At 49.8% G+C, this 23,419-nt stretch overlaps 1 protein-coding gene across 2 annotated transcripts in view; it reads left to right on the top strand.

Moving 5' to 3' along the window:
• The first annotated feature begins 286 nt into the window (after positions 1-286).
• The window catches only part of nemp1 (nuclear envelope integral membrane protein 1), a 50,456-nt gene continuing 27,323 nt past the window's right edge, over positions 287-23,419 (top strand). The window contains exons 1-2 of one of the 2 annotated variants that reach the window (XM_085972963.1): positions 287-456; positions 10,934-11,055. In XM_085972963.1, the coding sequence (XP_085829089.1) occupies positions 345-456; positions 10,934-11,055 (234 nt within the window). In that variant the 5' untranslated portion in view covers positions 287-344. Of the gene's footprint in view, positions 457-10,933; positions 11,056-19,092; positions 22,184-23,419 lie in introns of those variants that run through there. The other variant, XM_085972964.1, reaches the window with a different exon arrangement.

Genomic DNA, 23,419 nt, shown 5'->3' with positions numbered 1-23,419 from the left:
CGTTGTACTGCACTTGTGCACTAACAATGACAATAAAAGTTGATTATTATTATTATAACTTCTCGCAGTTGTTGGTGTCACTCACTCCTCTGTTCCCGCCCACCAGGACAGGCTGATTCAAACTTCGTTGAAAACAGGAAGTCCCGCCTCCTCCTCGCGCCTATTGGCTAATACGACATTGGTCTGTCAGCCTGTGAAGGGGCGGGAGTTGGTGATTGGCGGTCGAGCCTGTCAATCAGCCGCGGGAGTTGGTGATTGGCGGGCAGCCTGTCAATCATCCGCCGGACCCGTTGCCGGGGGTGAAGTTGGGCTGCCGCCTCACGCTTGTTAGGCCTGGGTTGCTGATGGCGGGAGGGATGAATTGCCGCGGAGTTTTGCGGCTGAAAGACTGGCGCGTGTGGCTCGTTTCGGCGGCTTGTTTGTTGTTAGGCCGGCGGGTTTGTGCGGCGGCCCCAGGTACGGAAAGGGGAGCTTCTGGAGTGGCGGGGAACGTTTGATTTTTTTGGAGGCGAGGCGAGGCCGGCGGCTGCTCGTTCCACTCACGGTGCATAGCCGCTGTGCTCGGGCCTTGACTTAGCCCTTTCCTCAGCTGCTGTCTCTGGCTGCTATCCATGGGTGTTGGCCACTCTCTGGTATCTTGGCCACAGTGACCATTCTGCTGCTGGCAGAGAGGCTGTTGGCAAGTTCTTTGGCCATTTTAGGGGGTATCCTGGCACCTTGTACCCACCCCCACACACAATTCACAATTCACAATTCAAATCGCTTTATTGGCATGATAAGTTACATCTTATGTTGCCAAAGCATCAAAATACATTTATGGTTTACCACATAAACGCAGTTCTATTCATACAGTGTATAAACAGGTATATCCCTGAGTGTATAAATATACATTCGCATTGTTTATATATATTCTTTTCTTAGTTTACTGGTTGTCCCTCTGTTCATGGCAAGCTGTAACATAGTGTGCCGCCAGTGTTATACAGCTTCTCTCCTCTCCCAGTAGGAATGGGAGTTTTTGGTTGTCATTCAGATTTCTGAAATCAAGGCATATTTGTGAGAATTTTTGGTAGAAATTCTCCCTGATGCCCTGATATTTTCCACAAGCTGTGAGGAAGTGCATCTCTGTCTCCACCACTCCCTGACTGCAGTGCGAGCATATCCTGTCCTCTCTTGGCAGCCTGGTCTGCCTGTGTCTGCCTTTTTCGATCGCTAGGCTATGTTCGCTAAGTCTGTACCTTGTCAAGGTTCTTCTCAGTTTGTTATCCTTTACCATGGTCAGGTAATCAGCTATGTTGTATTGTCTGTTTAGGGCCAAGTAGCAATTGAGTTTGCTTTGGGTTTTTGTTGTTTCTGCCCAATATGTCAGATATTTTTCCTTTTGCTTAGCGACGATTGTGTTGGGTCGAATTCTTTGTGTTACCCTGTCACTGTCCTGGGGCTGGTTATTGTTAGTATTGTTAGTAGTTACTTCACTGAGTCCCAGGACTAGTTGACTGAGGGTATTCTTCTTTATGGTCAGCTCTTGGCATTTCAGGGCGTCGTAGTGATAGCATTGGGGATTGCTCATTTGTAGGTGATTCTAAAATTTGGTGGCTCTTTTTTGGATAGTGATTATTAATGGATATTGGCCTAGTTCCGCCCTGCATGCATTGTTTACTGTTTTCCTTTGAGTCCGGAGGATACTTTTACAGAATTCTGCATGTAGGATCTCAATTGGGTGTTTGTCCCATTTTGCAAATTCTTGTTGAGTTAGCGGTCCCCATACCTCACTGCCATAGAGTGCAATTGGTTCAATTACTGATTTGAAAATTTTGAGCCAAATGCTAATTGGGATTTCTATTTGGATTGATTTTTTGATGGCATAGAAAGCCCTTCTTGCTTTCTCTTTCAGTTCATTCACAGCCAGTTTGAAGTTTCCCGTAGAACTGATTTTTAAGCCCAAGTATGTGTAGTTAGTGGTTTGTTCAATTTTGGTTGTTCCTACTGTGAAATTTATTTTGGGTCCCTGATGTTTGGATCTTTGCTGGAACACAAGGACTTTGGTTTTTTGGGGATTTATTGTCAGGGCCCAAGTCTGGCAGTACGACTCCAGCAGGTCCAGGTTTTGCTGTAGCCCCTCTTTAGTAGGTGACAGCAGAACCAGGTCGTCTGCATAGAGGAGGAATTTAACCTTGGATTCATATAGGGTGAGGCCGGGTGCTGTAGATTGTTCAAGTAGTTTTGCCAATCCATTTATGTAAATATTAAAGAGTGTCGGTGAGATTGGCGAGCCCTGCGTCACCCCCCGCCCCTGTGGGAAGTATTTTGTTTGTTTGTCTCCAATTTTAACTGCACATTTGTTGTTTGTATACATTGATTTAATTACATCATATGTTTTCCCTCCTACCCCACTTTCGATAAGTTTCAGGAATAAACCGTCATGCCAGATGGAGTCGAAAGCCTTCTGGAAATCTACAAAGCATGCGTAGATTTTGCTTTTGTTATGGTGAACGTGTTTGTCAATTAGGGTCTGTAGGGTGAAGATATGATCGGATGTTCTATAGTTTGGCAGGAATCCAATTTGGCTTTTACTCAAGACATTGTGCTCCTCAAGGAAGTTTATAAGTCTTTTGTTTATGATGCTACAGAATACCTTCCCCAGGTTACTGTTTACACAGATGCCTCGATAGTTGTTTGGGTCGATTTTGTCCCCACTTTTGTATATGGGCGTTATGAGTCCTTTGTTCCAGATATCAGGGAAATAACCGACACTCAGAACCAAGTTGAAGAGTTTTAGGATAGCCAGTTTCATTTTGTCGTCTGTGTGTTTAATCATCTCGTTTAGTATGCCGTCTGTCCCGCAGGCTTTTCCTGGTCGCAGGTCCTTGAGTTTTTCAAGAAGTTCTTTTTCTGTTATTATGGCGTCCAGCGGGTTTTGGTTATCTTTTATGGCCATTTCTAGCTTTTCCAGTTTTTTGCATATTTGGTGTTGCTCTGGTCTTAGTGTGTTTTTCTGGTATAATTTTTCAAAGTGGTTTACCCATGTGTCCCCATTTTGAATGGCCAAATCGTCGTGTTGTTTTTTGTGTAGTGTTTTCAAGTTTTCCCAGAAACAATTGGAATCTATGGATTCCTCCATGGAGCTGAGTGTATTCTTAATATATTGCTCTTTTTTGGTTCTGAGTGTGTTTCTGTATTGTGTTAGTGTCTGACAATAAGTAAGGCGTAGTTCCTCGTTTTCTGGATGTCTGTGTTTTTGGTTTGATATTTTTCTAAGTTTTTTCCTCATGTTATGGCAATCTCGGTCAAACCATTTTTCATAGTTTTTTGTTTTGGGTTTGTTCTTGCGAGCTTTCAAGTTTGCATTTGTTGCCAAATTATCAAAAATATTGTTTAGTTTACTAACTGCCCGGTTTACGCCTTCTTTATTGTGAGTGTATATGTTATCCAGAAAGGTGTCTAAGAGAGCTTGAGTTGATGCATTGCTAATTGTTTTCTGGTATTTTTCCGTGTCGTTTTTGGCCCATCTGTACGATTTTTTGGTGTTGTACAGTTTACTGGGTTGTGTTTCTATGTTGTTTGTTTCTGTCTTTTTGAGGAACATAGTAATTTGACTGTGATCTGACAGTGTTGTTTGTGGTTTGACTGTGAATGCTCTGAAAGAGGATGGGTCTAAGTCTGTAATCATATACACACACACTTTCTAGCAAAGGGTCACTGCCTGCTGATCAGGAACTCTGCTGCCATCATGCATAAAGTGTGCCAGCTCAACACAGATCAGGGATCAAACCTGGAAACTTGGGTGTGGCTCAGGATATGTGGCACAATTGCCTACTGTGTCCTGGTCAATATTTATCCCTCAACCAACATCACTGAAACAGATGATCTCATTATCACGTTGCTGTTTGTGGGAGCTTGCTGTGCACAAAATGGTTGCTGTGTTTCCCACATTACAACAGTGACTACACTTCAAAAGTACTTCCTTGACTGTAAAGTGCTTTGGGACAGCCTGAGGTTGTGAAAGACGCTGTAGAAATGCAAGTCTTTTTACTGAGCCACAAGTTGTGGGTTCAAGTCCTACTCCTGGGTTTGAGGGCAATAATACAAGCTGGCACTCTGGTGTGGTGCGAGCTGATAGCTGCACTGTCAGAGGTGCTGTCCTTCTGATAAATTGAGGCCACATCTGCCTGCTCCCGTGGTTCAGGAAAAGCAGGGAATTCTCCCAGCGACCTGGTCAATATTCCTCCCTCAGCCACCAGAAGCAGATTAACTGGTCATTCATCTTGTTGCTGTTTGTGGGATATCGTTGTGGCAAAATGGCTGGCATATTTTCCTACATAAGTAACTCACTTGGATATAATTCATTTTGTGAAATGCTGAGACAGGATTTTGAGAGATATAGTAAGGTGCTGTAGATTGCAAGTCTTTATTCAAATCACCTTGGTAATTGACAATTCAGTTTGGGTAATTTAATCAGTTCAAAACTCCCTTTTTGTTTCGAGTCATAGATTTCAGTGACAATAATCTGAACTCTTTCTGTGTACCTTAAGACAGTAATTTTACCCCAACTCTCTCTTTAATGAGCTTCCAAACTGTTTTCTGCATCCTTGTCCAAGATTTAAGCTTTTTGTCATATTAAAGGCATAACTTTGAGAAAGGATGATTAGATCTGTGCGATTATACAAAGTGCTCAAGCTGATGGCATCATGGGGTAGTGCAACATTGATTTTTTGTCTCTGATATTCTGCAGGTTGGCCAACCCAGTCATGCTGCAGTGGGGAGGTGTAGAACAGAGCCCAGGTACTTCTCTATAGGGTGGGGAAATCACCCAGGTGGTTACACACACTAAACACCAGAGGTGGAAGTATGGGAGCAAGATGCTATCTTATTAGCAAGGAATGGCGCAGGTCATGAGCAACACCTGATCTAAGTTATCCATGTCCCATGTGACTGCAGTTATGGCTTGTTCATCCTTAACTTTTCTGCCACCTTTGACGTTATTGACTGCTCCATGGTCCTTCACGGCTCAGCTTTGTAGCATTACTCTTTCCTGGTTCCATTCCCATCTGTCCCAACAGAGCTGTTGCATATCCTTAAATGCTTCTTTCTGTGCCCGAATAGTCACTTGTGGCATGCCTCACGTCTCCAACCTCGGTCCTCTACTGCCTACAGGTTATTGCTCAGTGACATCATCCACAAGCGTAGAGTCTGCTGATGCTGCCCAACTCTGGGTTACTGCTCATTTTCCTCCCGCCGCGCCCCCCTCGCTCCCCCTGACCCTGGATTACTGATCGCTCCCCCTGACCCTGGATTACTGATCACCCCCCCTCGCTCCCCGTGACCCTGGATTACTGATCACCCCCTCCTCGCTCCCCCTGACCCTGGATTACTGATCACCCCCCCTCGCTCCCCGTGACCCTGGATTACTGATCACCCCCCCTCGCTCCCCGTGACCCTGGATTACTGATCACCCCCCCTCGCTCCCCGTGACCCTGGATTACTGATCACCCCCCCCCCTCGCTCCCCGTGACCCTGGATTACTGATCACCCCCCCTCGCTCCCCGTGACCCTGGATTACTGATCACCCCCCCCCCTCGCTCCCCGTGACCCTGGATTACTGATCGCCCCTCGCTCCCCCTGACCCTGGATTACTGATCACCCCCCCTCGCTCCCCCTGACCCTGGATTACTGATCACCCCCCCTCGCTCCCCCTGACCCTGGATTACTGATCACCCCCCCTCGCTCCCCCTGACCCTGGATTACTGATCATCCCCCCCCCCCCTCGCTCCCCCTGACCCTGGATTACTGATCACCCCCCCTCGCTCCCCCTGACCCTGGATTACTGATCACCCCCCCTCGCTCCCCCTGACCCTGGATTACTGATCACCCCCCCTCGCTCCCCGTGACCCTGGATTACTGATCACCCCCTCCCTCGCTCCCCGTGACCCTGGATTACTGATCACCCCCCTCCTCGCTCCCCTTGACCCTGGATTACTGATCACCCCCCCTCGCTCCCCCTGACCCTGGATTACTGATCACCCCCCCCCTCGCTCCCCCTGACCCTGGATTACTGATCACCCCCCCCCTCGCTCCCCCTGACCCTGGATTACTGATCACCCCCCCCCCTCGCTCCCCCTGACCCTGGATTACTGATCACCCCCCCTCGCTCCCCGTGACCCTGGATTACTGATCACCCCCCCTCGCTCCCCCTGACCCTGGATTACTGATCATCCCCCCCTCGCTCCCCCTGATCCTGGATTACTGATCACCCCCCCCCCTCGCTCCCCTTGACCCTGGATTACTGATCACCCCCCCCCCTCGCTCCCCTTGACCCTGGATTACTGATCACCCCCCCCCCCTCGCTCCCCGTGACCCTGGATTACTGATCACCCCCCCTCGCTCCCCTTGACCCTGGATTACTGATCACCCCCCCCCCTCGCTCCCCTTGACCCTGGATTACTGATCACCCCCCCCCTCGCTCCCCGTGACCCTGGATTACTGATCACCCCCCCCCTCGCTCCCCGTGACCCTGGATTACTGATCACCCCCCCCCCTCGCTCCCCGTGACCCTGGATTACTGATCACCCCCCCCCCTCGCTCCCCCTGACCCTGGATTACTGATCACCCCCCCTCGCTCCCCCTGACCCTGGATTACTGATCACCCCCCCCTCGCTCCCCGTGACCCTGGATTACTGATCACCCCCCCCTCGCTCCCCCTGACCCTGGATTACTGATCACCCCCCCCCTCGCTCCCCCTGACCCTGGATTACTGATCACCCCCCCCCCTCGCTCCCCGTGACCCTGGATTACTGATCGCCCCTCGCTCCCCCTGACCCTGGATTACTGATCACCCCCCCTCGCTCCCCCTGACCCTGGATTACTGATCACCCCCCCCTCGCTCCCCCTGACCCTGGATTACTGATCACCCCCCCTCGCTCCCCCTGACCCTGGATTACTGATCACCCCCCCTCGCTCCCCGTGACCCTGGATTACTGATCACCCCCCCTCGCTCCCCCTGACCCTGGATTACTGATCACCCCCCCCCTCGCTCCCCCTGACCCTGGATTACTGATCACCCCCCCCCCTCGCTCCCCTTGACCCTGGATTACTGATCACCCCCCCTCGCTCCCCCTGACCCTGGATTACTGATCACCCCCCCTCGCTCCCCTGACCCTGGATTACTGATCACCCCCTCCTCGCTCCCCCTGACCCTGGATTACTGATCACCCCCCCCTCGCTCCCCCTGACCCTGGATTACTGATCACCCCCCCCTCGCTCCCCCTGACCCTGGATTACTGATCACCCCCCCCCCTCGCTCCCCGTGACCCTGGATTACTGATCACCCCCCCTCGCTCCCCCTGACCCTGGATTACTGATCACCCCCCCTCGCTCCCCGTGACCCTGGATTACTGATCACCCCCCCCTCGCTCCCCGTGACCCTGGATTACTGATCACCCCCCCCCCTCGCTCCCCCTGACCCTGGATTACTGATCACCCCCCCTCGCTCCCCCTGACCCTGGATTACTGATCACCCCCCCTCGCTCCCCCTGACCCTGGATTACTGATCACCCCCCCCCTCGCTCCCCCTGACCCTGGATTACTGATCACCCCCCCTCGCTCCCCCTGACCCTGGATTACTGATCACCCCCCCCCCTCGCTCCCCGTGACCCTGGATTACTGATCACCCCCCCTCGCTCCCCTTGACCCTGGATTACTGATCACCCCCCCTCGCTCCCCCTGACCCTGGATTACTGATCACCCCCCCCTCGCTCCCCCTGACCCTGGATTACTGATCACCCCCCCCTCGCTCCCCCTGACCCTGGATTACTGATCACCCCCCCTCGCTCCCCCTGACCCTGGATTACTGATCACCCCCCCTCGCTCCCCGTGACCCTGGATTACTGATCACCCCCCCTCGCTCCCCTTGACCCTGGATTACTGATCACCCCCTCCTCGCTCCCCCTGACCCTGGATTACTGATCACCCCCCCCCCTCGCTCCCCTTGACCCTGGATTACTGATCACCCCCCCCCCTCGCTCCCCCTGACCCTGGATTACTGATCACCCCCCCTCGCTCCCCGTGACCCTGGATTACTGATCACCCCCCCTCGCTCCCCGTGACCCTGGATTACTGATCACCCCCCCCCCTCGCTCCCCCTGACCCTGGATTACTGATCACCCCCCCCCTCGCTCCCCCTGACCCTGGATTACTGATCACCCCCCCCCTCGCTCCCCCTGACCCTGGATTACTGATCACCCCCCCTCGCTCCCCCTGACCCTGGATTACTGATCACCCCCCCCCTCGCTCCCCCTGACCCTGGATTACTGATCACCCCCCCCCTCGCTCCCCCTGACCCTGGATTACTGATCACCCCCCCTCGCTCCCCCTGACCCTGGATTACTGATCACCCCCCCTCGCTCCCCCTGACCCTGGATTACTGATCACCCCCCCCTCGCTCCCCTTGACCCTGGATTACTGATCACCCCCCCCTCGCTCCCCCTGACCCTGGATTACTGATCACCCCCCCCCCTCGCTCCCCCTGACCCTGGATTACTGATCACCCCCCCTCGCTCCCCGTGACCCTGGATTACTGATCACCCCCCCTCGCTCCCCCTGACCCTGGATTACTGATCACCCCCCCCTCGCTCCCCGTGACCCTGGATTACTGATCACCCCCCCTCGCTCCCCCTGACCCTGGATTACTGATCACCCCCCCCTCGCTCCCCGTGACCCTGGATTACTGATCACCCCCCCTCGCTCCCCGTGACCCTGGATTACTGATCACCCCCCCCTCGCTCCCCTTGACCCTGGATTACTGATCACCCCCCCTCGCTCCCCCTGACCCTGGATTACTGATCACCCCCCCTCGCTCCCCCTGACCCTGGATTACTGATCACCCCCCCCTCGCTCCCCCTGACCCTGGATTACTGATCACCCCCCCCTCGCTCCCCGTGACCCTGGATTACTGATCACCCCCCCTCGCTCCCCCTGACCCTGGATTACTGATCACCCCCCCTCGCTCCCCCTGACCCTGGATTACTGATCACCCCCCCTCGCTCCCCCTGACCCTGGATTACTGATCACCCCCCCCCCTCGCTCCCCGTGACCCTGGATTACTGATCACCCCCCCCCGCTCCCCCTGACCCTGGATTACTGATCACCCCCCCTCGCTCCCCCTGACCCTGGATTACTGATCACCCCCCCCCCCTCGCTCCCCGTGACCCTGGATTACTGATCACCCCCCCTCGCTCCCCCTGACCCTGGATTACTGATCACCCCCCCTCGCTCCCCCTGACCCTGGATTACTGATCACCCCCCCCGCTCCCCCTGACCCTGGATTACTGATCACCCCCCCTCGCTCCCCCTGATCCTGGATTACTGATCACCCCCCCCTCGCTCCCCCTGACCCTGGATTACTGATCACCCCCCCCCCTCGCTCCCCCTGACCCTGGATTACTGATCACCCCCCCCTCGCTCCCCCTGACCCTGGATTACTGATCATCCCCCCCTCGCTCCCCGTGACCCTGGATTACTGATCACCCCCCCCTCGCTCCCCCTGACCCTGGATTACTGATCACCCCCCCCCTCGCTCCCCCTGACCCTGGATTACTGATCACCCCCCCCTCGCTCCCCGTGACCCTGGATTACTGATCACCCCCCCCTCGCTCCCCGTGACCCTGGATTACTGATCACCCCCCCCTCGCTCCCCCTGACCCTGGATTACTGATCACCCCCCCTCGCTCCCCCTGACCCTGGATTACTGCTTGTCTCCTGCTCCACCATTGGAGACTCACCTTGCAGTTGCTGTTCTCTGGAATTCTCCCTTGAACCGCTTTCACCGCCTTCAAGGACACAAAAGTTCTGATTGTACATTGATGTATTTTCCCCTGTGCCTCCTTCCCCCAATCTGTTCCGTCTCCTTGATGGTGTTCTCTTTCTCTTGTTAAAGAGCTCTGGCGGTGTTGCTGTGCAGAGAGGCTCTATAAGGAGTCTAACCTCAAAATAAAGCCACAGAGGGGAAAAACTGCTCCCTTTGTCTACCGGCATTGTAAACATGTTTTCTTTGAATGCATTTGCAATGTTTCGCCGTGAAATGACTACCGATTCTTTCCCCCCCCCCCCCCCCCCCCCCCTCCCCTCCCCTCCTCCCCTGCACTGCATTGCAAGCACCTGTGTGCATTGTCATGAAATGGTGGGCTGCTAGTTTGTTGCCTCCCCATTTGTTGAGCTGCCACTGCTGTAGGGAAGCAGTAAATGGCTGCTTCCCACCCACGGGGAGGGAAGATTGGGGTCGTAGCATTCCAGGCCACTGATGCACTTCCTCGGCTTTGATTCAGTAAAGCATCAGTGGGGCCAGGAAGCGGGCTGCCTGCCCACTTTCAGCGAGAGGGCGATTCTTTGTTTGCAAACTGCTGCAATGACTTTGGAAGAGCAGGTTCTGTGCATTTTGTCAGCTTTTGTTTTCTTTCTGATAACTTTTCCCCGCTAACCTGCTAGGATTCAAAAGCAGAACTAAGCCCCTAAGACGAGGGTTTTTTATTGAGAATGTGTTAAGATATTGCAGTTCTGTGCAAAAAGTGGTTTCCCCTTGAATCCCATCTTTGTGTTTGCTCACCTGTGCTGGCATTGGTTTTTAAGTTGGGCAACCTGCTGATCTCTGTCTCGATGGTGCTGATGTACTGCTCTGTGTATTGAGATGCTAGTAGGCACACTTTGAAATGGAATGGACTCTCCCTGTTTGTGACCGGGCTGAGATTGGCATCTGTGCTGTCTCACCTTTCCTCCCCCTTGTGGAACATCTCAGTAAGAGCGGCTTGGAAGCCACCACAGGTGCCCCAGTGCCCTGAACATCGAGAACTGCAGGAATGTTGTACAGAAACAGCCATCGGGATGCTCAGTAGGTGAGTGTTTGTTTGCTCATTTTTATTTTTGTTGTTGTAACATTTATTAACAGGAGAAAATGAGGAAATGGCCTACATTAAGGAAGACAAAACCCATTGTTACACAGCACAGAGGAACTTTTGCTTTCAGAATGCTCAGTTACCTGGATGGAAAGAGATTTGGACCCGGATTCAGGTAAGAGCCAGTCCAGGCTGTACAGCAGCCTGTAAATCTGTTCGATGGGAGGTGGGACACTGCACTGTACCTGTCACCTTTGCTTTAAAGAAGAATCTGGAAGGGGTGGGGGAGGGACTGGTGGTGCGCTGCTCTGGAGCTCCGGGGATCTATGCTGTCTCATTAGATTGTGGGTTTCTCCTGCAAGTTGTTCATGTGTTCCAGATCTCTCGTGTTGCCTTGGGCAGAAGCCAAGTGTGGTGCGGGGGAGGCGAACTGGAGAACACACAAGAAAGATTATAAAAACATAAGAAATAGGAGCAGGAGTCGGCTGTGGCCTTTAAGAGCAATTGTGGTGTATGTGCCTTTAAGAGCCCCAGGTGTGCGTAATGCTGGTAATTGCCACTTGGGCTATATAAGCCTGTGTATTGTGTATATCCTTTAGAACCCCACCCAGACTTGCTTAGTAAATACCTATGAACCAACTCCTGTCTTCAGTGTCTTTATCTACACACGGACACTACAGTGGCGACGAAGTGGAAACGGACTTACCTGCAATTCGGCAGCACCTCAAGGACATCGATTCCTCCAGCGTCCAGAAGACTCAAGGAAGTAATAGAAACTGTGGTTTCACCAGCTGGCCAAGCTGGTGGCAGGTACTGCGCTAATCCTTCCTGGGCGTCAGGCTGGGGCTCCAGCGTCGGGCTCTACAGCTGAGACAGGCAGCGAAATCGGAGGCAAGCAATAACGGACTGGGAGGGTGCACTCGGGAGACGGCCGGCGCGGCAAGCAGGTCAGCGGTTAGACCTCCGTCGGGAACGAGTCTCCAACAGTGAATAAACGGAAACCACAGTAAAACAGCGTTGTTATCGGTAGCAGCGGCGGGGAAGCGCCATATCGTTGCTACAGAGAGGGGGAAAAAAAAGCGCTGGAAGCGCCATATCTTTTTTGAAATGCCTAAGTCTGGCAATATTGATGCTTTTGATAACGAAACAGAGCCTAACTTTGGCAATATTGATGTTTTTGATAACAAGATAGAGGATTGGACCACATATGTAGAAAGAGTGGAGGTGTTTTGCACCGCAAATGGAATAGAAGATTTAAAAAAAAAAAAAAAGCTTCAGTGCTTCTGGATCTAATGGGCGCAGAAACATACAAGCTGTTACGCAACTTAATCACTCCAGCCGAACCGATGGACAAGAATTTTGAGGAGATTGTTGATACCCTACACTGCCAATTCGAGGCAGGACTGGCAGATTCTCTGCAAGACAAATTCATCTGCGATCCCCTAAGTGTAGAAACACAAAAAAAGGTATCTTCTGGAAAAGATTTAACACTGGACAAGGCTTTCAGTGCAATAGGAGCGGCAAAGATACAGCAAAGGCCACAGGACTTCGGCACCCATGAAATGACACGGGGTTTCGAGAGATGTTATCGCTGCGGCAGATCCAACCATGACCAGAGGGATTGCTGGTTCAAAGAAAAAGCATGCAGGCGATGCGGAAAGATGGGACACATTCCACGTGTATGCCGATCTGAAAATAAAAAAATCCACTAATGGGAAAAGAATCAATAAGGAAAAGCACAGAAAGGTACAAATGATGACGGACAGTAGCTCCAAAGACCAGAAGAGCGATAGCGACTCCGGGAACAAGAGACTAAGCTCTCTCAAATTACATAATGTAATTGCCAATGAAGATTACCAGACCATTTGGGTTACCCTCATAATAGCAGGGTCCCCAGTTAAAATGGAGCTAGATACAGGATCAGCTCTAACCGTAATAAATCGACGAGATTACGAGAGGCTATTTTCGCATATACCTCTAAAAGACACATCCATTATCTTAAAAACATATACGGGGCAGAAAGTATACCCCAAAGGAAAAATAAAGGTGCCTGTGGTATACAACGGCAAAGAAATACAAAAGTTGTATTTATACATTCTACAAGATGGTGGTCCACCGTTGTTGGGACGTGAATGGATAAGGAAGATACGTTTAGACTGGCACTCCATTCAGGCACTGACGGTGACCAGTAAGGAAAAAAACAATGATGACATCATACCTGAACGATTAAAAGCCATCTTGGCCAACGCCAAAGAAGTGTTTCAAGAGAAACTAGGAACCTTGAAAGGCATCACCGCCTCAATAAAAGTGGAAGATGCAGCAATTCCAAAATTTTTTAAGGCAAGACCAGTGCCATACGCAATACGTCCGGCAGTCGAGGCAGAGCTGGAGAATTTGGAAAAGGCAGGCGTATTATCCAAAATAGATTGGAGCGAATGGGCAACACCCATCGTTCCAGTCATGAAAAAAGCATTGAAAAATAACTCTGAGGAACAGAGAAAAATTCGCATCTGTGGGGACTTCAAGGTGACTGTAAACCCGGTCCTTCACACGGTACAGTATCCTCTTCCGAGGATAGAAGATATTTTCGCCTCACTATCCGGAGGAAAACGTTTCACAAAAATTGACTTGGCACAGGCATATCTACAGATGGAGGTTGAGGAGACCTCTAAAAAGTATCTCACAATAAACACACACAAAGGCCTGTACCAATACAATCGACTGGTTTTTGGAGTAGCATCAGCTCCAGCTATCTGGCAAAGAGCTATGGAGCAAGTCCTGCAAGGGATTCCGGGGACTCAGTGTTACCTAGACGACATCCTTATAACAGGAGAAAACGACAACGAGCACCTTGCCAATTTGGAGCAGGTGCTCACTAGGCTGAAAGAACGGGGCCTACGAGCAAATCGCCCCAAGTGCGAATTTTTCCAAAATCAGATATCATATTGTGGCCACATAATTAATAAGGAAGGGTTGCATAAGTCACCTGAAAAAATTGAAGCAGTTCTAAAAGCCCCAGCACCTGAAAATGTTTCACAATTGAGGTCATTCCTGGGATTAATAAATTACTATCATAAATTTTTACCGAACTTATCAACTATTCTACACCCTCTTAATGATCTTCTACACACAGGAGTGATTTGGAAATGGAACGAAGACTGTAAACGTGCCTTCCATAAATGTAAAGACTTAATCACATCCGAGAAAGTTTTGGCTCATTACAACCCATCACTACCAATCAGACTGGCGTGCGATGCATCCCCTTACGGCATAGGAGCGGTATTGTCCCATAGATTCCCTGATGGCTCGGAACGGCCGATAGCTTTTGCGTCACGCTCATTGAACTCAGCTGAGCGTAACTATTCCCAGATAGACAGGGAAGCACTCAGCCTGGTATGGGGAGTGAAGAAATTCAACCATTACCTACACGGACAAAAAATTACCTTGCTGACTGACCATCAACCCCTCATCTCCATATTCAACCCTAAGAAAGGTGTCCCCATTATGACGGCACAAAGACTACAGAGGTGGTCCCTTTTTCTAGGGGCACACCAATACAACATTGAATACAAAGGGCCAAAACAGCATGGGAATGCTGACGGTTTATCGTGCCTGCCGTTGCCAACGATAGAAGAGGCACCTACAGTAGACCCAGTAGAGATATTCCACTCTACCATAGTGGAATGTCTACCGGTGACAAATTCTGCCATTGAAAGGGAGACCAGAAATGACCCTACTCTCTCTCGGGTCTACGATTTAACAATGAAGGGATGGCCAGCACATGGCGAACCACTGTTGCCAGCATTCTCGCAAAGAAGAGAACAGCTGTCAGTGTGCCGAGGAACCTTGATGTGTGGATCCAGAGTGGTGATTCCACCCAAACTCCAGGATAAAGTGCTAAAGGAGCTTCACGAGGGGCATCTGGGTGGAGTGAAAATGAAGAACCTAGCTAGGGCGTTTGTATGGTGGCCAGGTATCGATGGAGACATCGAAGAAATGACCAAGAGCTGCCTAGGATGCCAGAAGGTCCAAAATGCTCCGCCACAGGCCCCTCTACATCCATGGGAGTGGCCCTCATCTCCCTGGCAAAGGGTGCACATTGACTTTGCTGGTCCATTTATGGACTCAATGTTCTTAATCGCAGTTGATGCACACTCCAAGTGGCCGGAGGTAATAAAGATGTCCTCCACCACGGAAAAATCCATCACAGTATTAAGGACCATATTTGCCAGGAATGGGCTGCCGGAACAGATCTGTTCTGATAATGGACCGCAATTTGTGTCCGAAGAATTCAGAAAGTTCTTAAAGAACAATGGGGTAATGCACTACACGTCCGCCCCATACCATCCCGCCACCAGTGGATTGGCTGAAAGGTTTGTCCAGACCTTTAAGAAGGCCATAAAGGCCATGGGTAATGAAGACATAAAACTTCAGCACAAGGTGGATAACTTCTTATTTGCATATAGGAATGCAACACATATGGTTACAAACCAAACTCCCGCCATGATGTTCTACAATAGAAACCTAAGATGCCGGCTGGATTTGGTCAAGCCCAACATCCGAAGGGACGTGGAGAACCGGCAGTTTCAGGACATGAATGAAAGGCCAACTAGAGCCTTCCAGATAGGCCAACCGGTTTTGGCCCGGGACTACCGTACCGAGAAATGGCAGCCTGGAACTATCTGCACACGACTAGGACCACTGATGTATACCGTGGACATCGGAGAAAGCATAATAAGGCGCCATGCTGACCAAATCATCAAGTCATCCGAAAAGGGACAACCTACACCACCACGCTATTACATCTAACGATGAAGTAGAGATACCCATATCTACCTCCGATCCGGTGATACTGGAACCCGACACTGGCCTTCAAGCCGAATCAGCCTTGCCAGAAGAACCTACTACACCACCAGAAACTACTACACCCCCGAGGCGTTATCCGGACCGAGTCAGGAAGCCTCCTGAGAGACTAACTTACAATTAATTAATACAGCAATGTATATTATTTTGCATACAACATGTAATTAATAATTACTTAAAATATGATGTACTAGTTAGCTAGAAGGGGAGGAATTGTGGTGTATGTGCCTTTAAGAGCCCCAGGTGTGCGTAATGCCGGTAATTGCCACTTGGGCTATATAAGCCTGTGTATTGTGTGTATCCTTTAGAACCGCCCCCCCCCCCCAGACTTGCTTAGTAAATACCTATGAACCAACTCCTGTCTTCAGTGTCTTTATCTACACACGGACACTACATCGGCCATTCGGCCCCTCGAGCCTGCTCCGCCATTCATTGAGATCATGGCTGATCATCGACCTCAACTCCACTTTCCTGCACTACCCCCATATCCCTTGATTCCCTTAATATTACAAAATCTATTGATCTCTATCTTGAATATACTCGACGACTGAGCCTCCACAGTCCTCTGGGGGAGAGAATTCCAAAGATTCACCACCCTCTGAGTGATATAATTCCTCCTCATCTCAGTCCTAAATGGCCGACCCCTTATCCTGAGACTGTGACCCCTGGTTCTAGACTCTGCAGCCAGGGGGGAAACAACCTCTCAGCATCTACCCTGTCAATCCCCCTCAGAATCTTGTATGTTTCAATGCGATCACCTCTCATTCTTCTAAACTCTAGAGAATATAGGCCATGTTCTTGTCCACTCACTTAGCCTGTCCATATCCCCTTGAAGCCTCCTTGCATCCTCCTCACAACTTACATTCCCACCCAGCTTTGTATCATCAGCAAATTATTGATGATGTAGATTGTGAATAGCTGAGGCCCAAGCACTGATCCTTGCGGTACCCCACTAGTTACAGCCTGCCAACCCGAAAATGACCCGTTTATTCCTACTCTCTGTTTTCTGTCCGTTAACCAATCCTCAATCCATGCTAGTATATTACTGCCAATCCCATGAGCCCTAATTTTGTTTAATAACCTCTTGTGTGGCACCTTATCGAATGCCTTCTGAAAATCCAAATACACCACATCCACTGGTTCCCCCTTATCTATTCTGCTAGTTACAACCTCAAAAAACTCCAACAGATTTGCCAAACACAATTTCCCTTTCATAAATCCGTGTTGACTTGGCCCAATCCTATTATTATTTTCTAAGTGCCCTGTTACCACATCCTTAATACAGGAAACTCGTTTAAACGGCACCTAAATATCCGGAATTCTCTATTAACCGGCAAAATTCATACTCTGAAAACAACACCTCAATAACCGGAAATGTGGCCGAGTTAGTCAGTGGGGGTAGTTCTCCAAACTGCCACTACTTGGCTTCTTGGCGCTGTCGGAAGTCCGAACACCTCAATAACAGGAGCCTGATTCTCTCGCGCTGCCGGTAGTCTCTTCTGATCCGCCATTTTACAGGGGTACTGTGTGTCTCCCGCGCTGCTGGTAGTCATTGCATTGCATTACCCTCAACTGGCAGTACTGTACTTAATCAAGCATCTTCCACCATCCATTTAACACAACATTCTGTAGGTGAGTACCCAATTACTGCATACTGCACATTTCTTGATTTTTTTATTTTTCTTTGTTAAAAATAGCCTCGGTAGAGAACCCTCTCCGTCATCCAGAATTTTTGATCAACCGGCAACACGTCGGTGCCGGATACCAAAGAGTTTCCTGTAATAGATTCTAGCATTTTCCCTACTACTGATGTCAGGCTAACTGGTCTGTCGTTCCCTGTTTTCTCTCTCCCTCCTTTCTTAAATAGCATTTCACTTAACTGCTTTCCCCTTTGCTTTGGATTTTCTCTGTATTCTCACTCTCCAAACTCTGTTATATAGTTCTCTCCTCTTTCCGTTTCTTGTCGTGCCTCTGTATTTGCGAGGATGTTGCCTGGGCTGGGGAATTTTAGCTATGAGGAAAGATTGGGTAGACTGGGGTTGTTTTCTTTGGAACAGAGGAGGCTGAGGGGGGATTTAATTGAGGTGTATTAAACTATGAGAGGCCTAGATAAAGTGGATAGGAAGGACCTATTTCCCTTAGCAGACAGGTCAATAACCAGGGGACACAGATTTAAAGTAATTGATAGAAAGATTAGAGGGGAGTTGAGGAGAATGTTTTTCACCCAGAGGGTGGTGGGGGTCTGGAACTCACTGCCTGAAAGGGTGGTAGAAGCAGAGACCCTCGTCACATTTAAAAAGTACTTGGATATGCACTTGAAGTGCCGTAACCTACAGGGCTACGGACCAAGAGCTGGAAAGTGGGATTAGGCTGGATGGCTCTTTTTTTCGACCGGCACAGACACAATGGGCCGAATGGCCTCCTTCTGTGCCGTAAATTTCTATAACATCTAATTGTGTTTGCTAGACTGCCCCGTGTCGTTTGCAGCAATGTGCTGCCTGTCAGTATTGAGTCTCTGCCTGTGCAGTTCAGGCTCTCCTTGTAAACTGTAATGAAAGTACTCTGCTCAGCACCAAAAGCTGCACCGAGGATGTAATGGTTGTTTCTAGTGGCTGACAAGCCCTTGACAGAATTCTGTCAATCTTGGTGTTGGCTGCCATTTTAATGCAGTGCTGCCAACAGCTGCCACTGTTTAAAGGCATAAGTTACCATGGAGTAAGACTCGGCCATTCGGTCTGCCAAGCCTGCCGCCAGACACCATGCACCGTTAGGAGTGCAGTGAGCCCTTAACCTTAGGGACAATCGTATGAAAGATCTAATCGGTTTTGTGATTTCCTGAATTTCTCAGCCAAGGAAAACCTTGCAAGCCCAGTTTAGTAGATTTACTAATCCTTGTGCAATTCTCGGGAGTCTCCTTAATTCCATTTCTGTCGAGTGCTAGACCTCTGAAAACATCAGGGAAGCTCTAAGGAACAGCAGGGATGTGGACATGGATGAGTACTGCAAAACCATTTATAGCCACACAAGGAATATCTTGCAGGGGTGCACAAGGAATTTTAAATCATCCTTTGTAACCCCCTCCCCCCCACAAACTATATAAAAGGTCTAGATTATTCGTGGCAAAAATATTTTTGTGGATCAAGTCACTGAAAAATGCAAATATATTTTAATCGCAAATATATCAACAGTTCTACAGTGTTCTGGAGTTTTGCTCGATTCCCTTTGGGGATCAGGGAGTGTTTATACACAACTTTCCCTCGGAAGACTAAATGGATGAGGTAGAGTCCACAGTAAGGTAGGTTTTACGTGAGGTGTGGAAGCAGCGCAACTCTGTTTTCTATCATTACAGCAGTGACTACACTTCAAAAAGTACTTCATTGGCTGTAAAGCATTTTCGGACGTCCGGTGGTTGTGAAAGGCGCTATAGAAATGCAAGTCTTTCTTTCCTTCTTTCTATCCCGTAGCCAATTTTGTATCCATGCTGCTACTTCCCCTTTTATCCCATGGGCTTCAGTTTTGCTAACAAGCCTAATATACTTTATCAAATGCCTTTTGAAAGTCCATATACACAACATCAACTGCACTATCTGTGGTAAACCACTTTTATCGTTCACTATCGTTACACTATGGTTATCACTGTTTATATCGTTACACTATGGTTATCACTGTTTACACTGTTGTGTCACTACACAAGGTCACCTCTTGTCACGCTGTTATACCTGGGCTGACCACAGCCGAACCTCACTTACAATAAGGAGAAATGCGTGTTTAACACCTCGCGTCTCGCCATCCTCGGCTGCGTAGTAGAGAACGGAGTCATCGGCCCCGACCCCAAAAGAATGCGCCCCCTCATGGAGCTTCCCCTCCCCCACTGTCCAAAGGCGCTGAAGAGAACCCTGGGGCTCTTCGCCTACTATGCCCAATGGGTGCCGAATTATGCGGACAAAGCCAGACCCCTCATGAAGTCAACCTCCTTCCCCCTGACGGCAGAAGCGTGCGCAGCCTTCTCCCTCATAAAGGGAGACATTGCTAAGGCCACAATGCACGCGGTGGATGAGTCCATCCCTTTCCAAGTGGAGAGCGATGCATCCGACTTCGCCCTAGCCGCAACCCTTAACCAGGCGGGGAGACCTGTGGCCTTCTTCTCAAGGACCCTCCAGGGCCCTGAGATCTGACACTCTTCGGTCGAGAAGGAGGCCCAGGCGATCGTGGAGGCAGTAAGACGCTGGAGGCATTACCTGGCAGGCAAACGATTTACCCTCCTCACCGACCAGCGTTCGGTCGCTTTTATGTTTAATAACAAGCTGAGGGGCAAAATCAAGAACGACAAGATCTTGAGGTGGAGAATCGAGCTCTCCACCTATGATTATGATATCTTGTACCGGCCGGGTAAACTGAACGAACCCCCAGATGCTCTATCACGAAGTACATGCGCCAACGTGCAAATTGATAGACTGCAGACCCTCCACAACGACCTCTGCCACCCCGGGGTCACCAGACTTTACCACTTCATTAAGGCCCGCAACCTGCCCTACTCCATCGAGGAGGTCAGGACCATGACCAGGAACTGCCAAACCTGTGCCGAATGCAAACCGCATTTCTTTAGGCCGGACAGAGCAAGCCTGATCAAGGCCACCCGCCCCTTCGAACGCTTGAGCATCGATTTTAAGGGGCCCCTCCCGTCCTCTGACCGTAATGTGTACTTCCTCAACATCATTGATGAGTACTCCCGTTTCCCCTTTGCCTTCCCCTGCCCAGACATGACCAGTACCACGGTCATCAAATGCCTGAACGACCTCTTCGCCTTGTTCGGGTTCCCGAACTATATACATAGCGACCGGGGCTCATCCTTCATGAGCGAGGAACTTCGCCAGTTCCTACTAGCGAGAGGCATTGCTGCAAGCAGGACCACCAGCTACAACCCCCGAAGGAACGGCCAGGTGGAAAGAGAGAACGCGACTGTCTGGAAGGCCGTTCTCTTAGCCTTAAAGTCTAAGGGCCTGCCAACCTCTCGCTGGCAGGAAGTCCTCCCGGCAGCGCTGCATTCCATCCGGTCACTGCTTTGCACGGCCATTAACGCCACCCCCCATGAACGAATGTTTGTTTTCCCCAGGAAGTCGACTACGGGAACCTCGCTACCAACATGGCTGACTTCTCCGGGGCCCGTCTTGCTGCGAAAGCACGCGAGGGCCCATAAAACGGACCCCCTGGTCGAGAGGGTGGACCTCCTGCACGCCAACCCCCAGTACGCCTATGTGGCATACCCAGACGGGCGGGAGGACACAGTCTCCTTACGAGACCTTGCACCCTCGGGCACCCCTGAGACACCACCGTTACCCCCCACCCCCCCCAAATCCAGCCCAGGTAGACGGCATGCCGGAACCCCACGAGCCCACGCAGACACCAGCATTAACATCGGATACTGCATCACTGCCGCCGCTGCTGCGCCGATCAGAAAGACTTACGAGGCCTCCGGACAGACTGACATACCCGAACTGGTAGTACACTTCACCCCGCCGGACTCTAATCTAAACAAGGGGTGAATGTGGTAAACCACTTTTATCGTTCACTATCGTTACACTATGGTTATCACTGTTTATATCGTTACACTATGGTTATCACTGTTTACACTGTTGTGTCACTACACAAGGTCACCTCTTGTCACGCTGTTATACCTGGGCTGACCACAGCTGACTCCGCCCATGGCTCCGCCTGCTTGCCCAGGTATAAAGGTGGTCGACTGGCTGGTATTCCTCCTTGTTGGACCCGATCGCCCACGAGGGTGGGCTCTGTTATTTAGCCAATAAAAACCTATAGTTATTATCTTAACTCGTCGCTTTTCATTGGATGAATTGATAGGTATATCACTACCCTCATCTTCTCTGTTACCGCCTCAAAAAACTCGATCGAGTTCGTCAAACACGATTTGTCCTTAACAAATCCGTGCTGGCTCTCCTTTATTAGTCCCTGCTTGTCCAAGTGGCTGTTAATTTTCTCCCGGATTATTGTTTCTAAACGCATCCCCACCACCGACGTCAAACTGACTAGCCTGTAAATTGCCAGGTTTCTCCTATTTTGAACATTTACAGTCCTCTGGCACCACCCCTGTATCCAAGGAGGGTTGGAAGATTATGGTCAGCACCTCCACAATTTTTACTCTTCCTTTCCTCAAACCTAGGATGCACCCCATCCGGACTGGGTGACTTATCCACTTTAAGTACTGCCAGCCTTTCCAGTACACCAATTCAATTTCCAATTTCCAATTCAAATGCTTTATTGGCATGAAAGTTTACAGAGAACCATATTGCCAAAGCTTACATAGCAAAAAGGTACAGTTTTCCAACATTCTGTAGGTGTCAATCGATTTGACATTTGTTGGGTACATACAATATTACTTTTAAACAATATTAATTTTAAACAGTCTTTGTACTTCATTTGGTACGTTCAATATTAATTTTAAACAGTCCTCAGGTTGTGACATGTTGTTACATATTTGGCCCCAAGGTATGGTCTGTCTCCTTCTCCTAGGACTAATCTCAATTTTGACAGGTCATCCAATTCCTTGAAATCTGGGGTTGTTTGGCTTAGCTTGTTGAATAATATGTTTCTTGATGTGTTGAATTTTTCGCATTTTAGGAGGAAATGCATCTCTGTTTCAACCTCGCCGGCCAGACATTGATCGCATATTCTATTCTCTCTAGGCTGCCAGGATTTCTTGTATCTGCCTTTTTCAATTTCCAGTTGGTGGTCGCTTAGTCTGTACCTGGTGAGGGTCTGTCTCTGTTTTGTGTCTCTGATGGTCGTGAGGTAGTCTGCCAGTTTATATTCTCTTTTTAGGGCCCGGTAACATTCTAATCTGCTTTGGCTTTCGGTTATTTTGTTCCAATGTTCCAGGTAGGTTTCTTTGCATTTTTTAATGATTTGGTTCACTCGGATTGGTGTTTGGACGGCTGTGTTGGTCTGGGGCTGGTCAGGGTCCGGCTGAGTACTTAGTTTCAGTAGCAGCTGACTCAGGGGACTCTTTTCTGGGTTTAGCTCTTGGGTCTGAAAGGCTTTGAAATGAAGGGTGTCTGGGGAGCTAGATTTGAGGTGATTTAGGAAGTTTAGTGCTCGTTTTTGGATGTTTATTATCAGTGGGTATCTGCCTAGTTTGGCTCTGCATGCATTTGTTGGCGTTTTTCTTTGGGTGCGAAGGATGCTTCGGCAGAATTCTGCATGTAGGGCTTCTATTGTGTGTTTTTCCCATTTAGTGTAGCTTTGGTGATTTAGCGGGCCCCATACTTCACTACCGTACAGTGCAATGGGCAGGATTATGCTGTCAAATATTTTGAGCCAGATTTTGATTGGGATTTGGATGTTGTAGAATTACCAGGGGTCACAGTCTAAAGATAAGGGGTAAGCCATTTAGGACTGAGATGAGGAGGAATTTCTTCACCCAGAGAGTGGTGAACCTGTGGAATTCTCTACCACACAAGGCAGTTGAGGCCAATTCATTAAATATATTCAAGAAGGAGTTAGATATATTTCTTAAGGCTAAAGGGATCAAGGGATATGGGGAGAAAGCAGGGACAGGGTACTGAATTTGGATGATCAGCCATGATCTCATTGAATGACGGAGCAGGCTCGAGGGGCCGAATGGCCTGCTCCTATCTTCTATGTTTCTATGTTAAAAAGTG

Source organism: Somniosus microcephalus, chromosome 33 (genome assembly GCF_052327205.1).
Source record: "Somniosus microcephalus isolate GS21.2 chromosome 33, FLI_Smic_1.0, whole genome shotgun sequence".
Classification (NCBI taxonomy): domain Eukaryota; kingdom Metazoa; phylum Chordata; class Chondrichthyes; order Squaliformes; family Somniosidae; genus Somniosus; species Somniosus microcephalus.
This window is presented reverse-complemented; position numbering and strand designations above follow the sequence as displayed.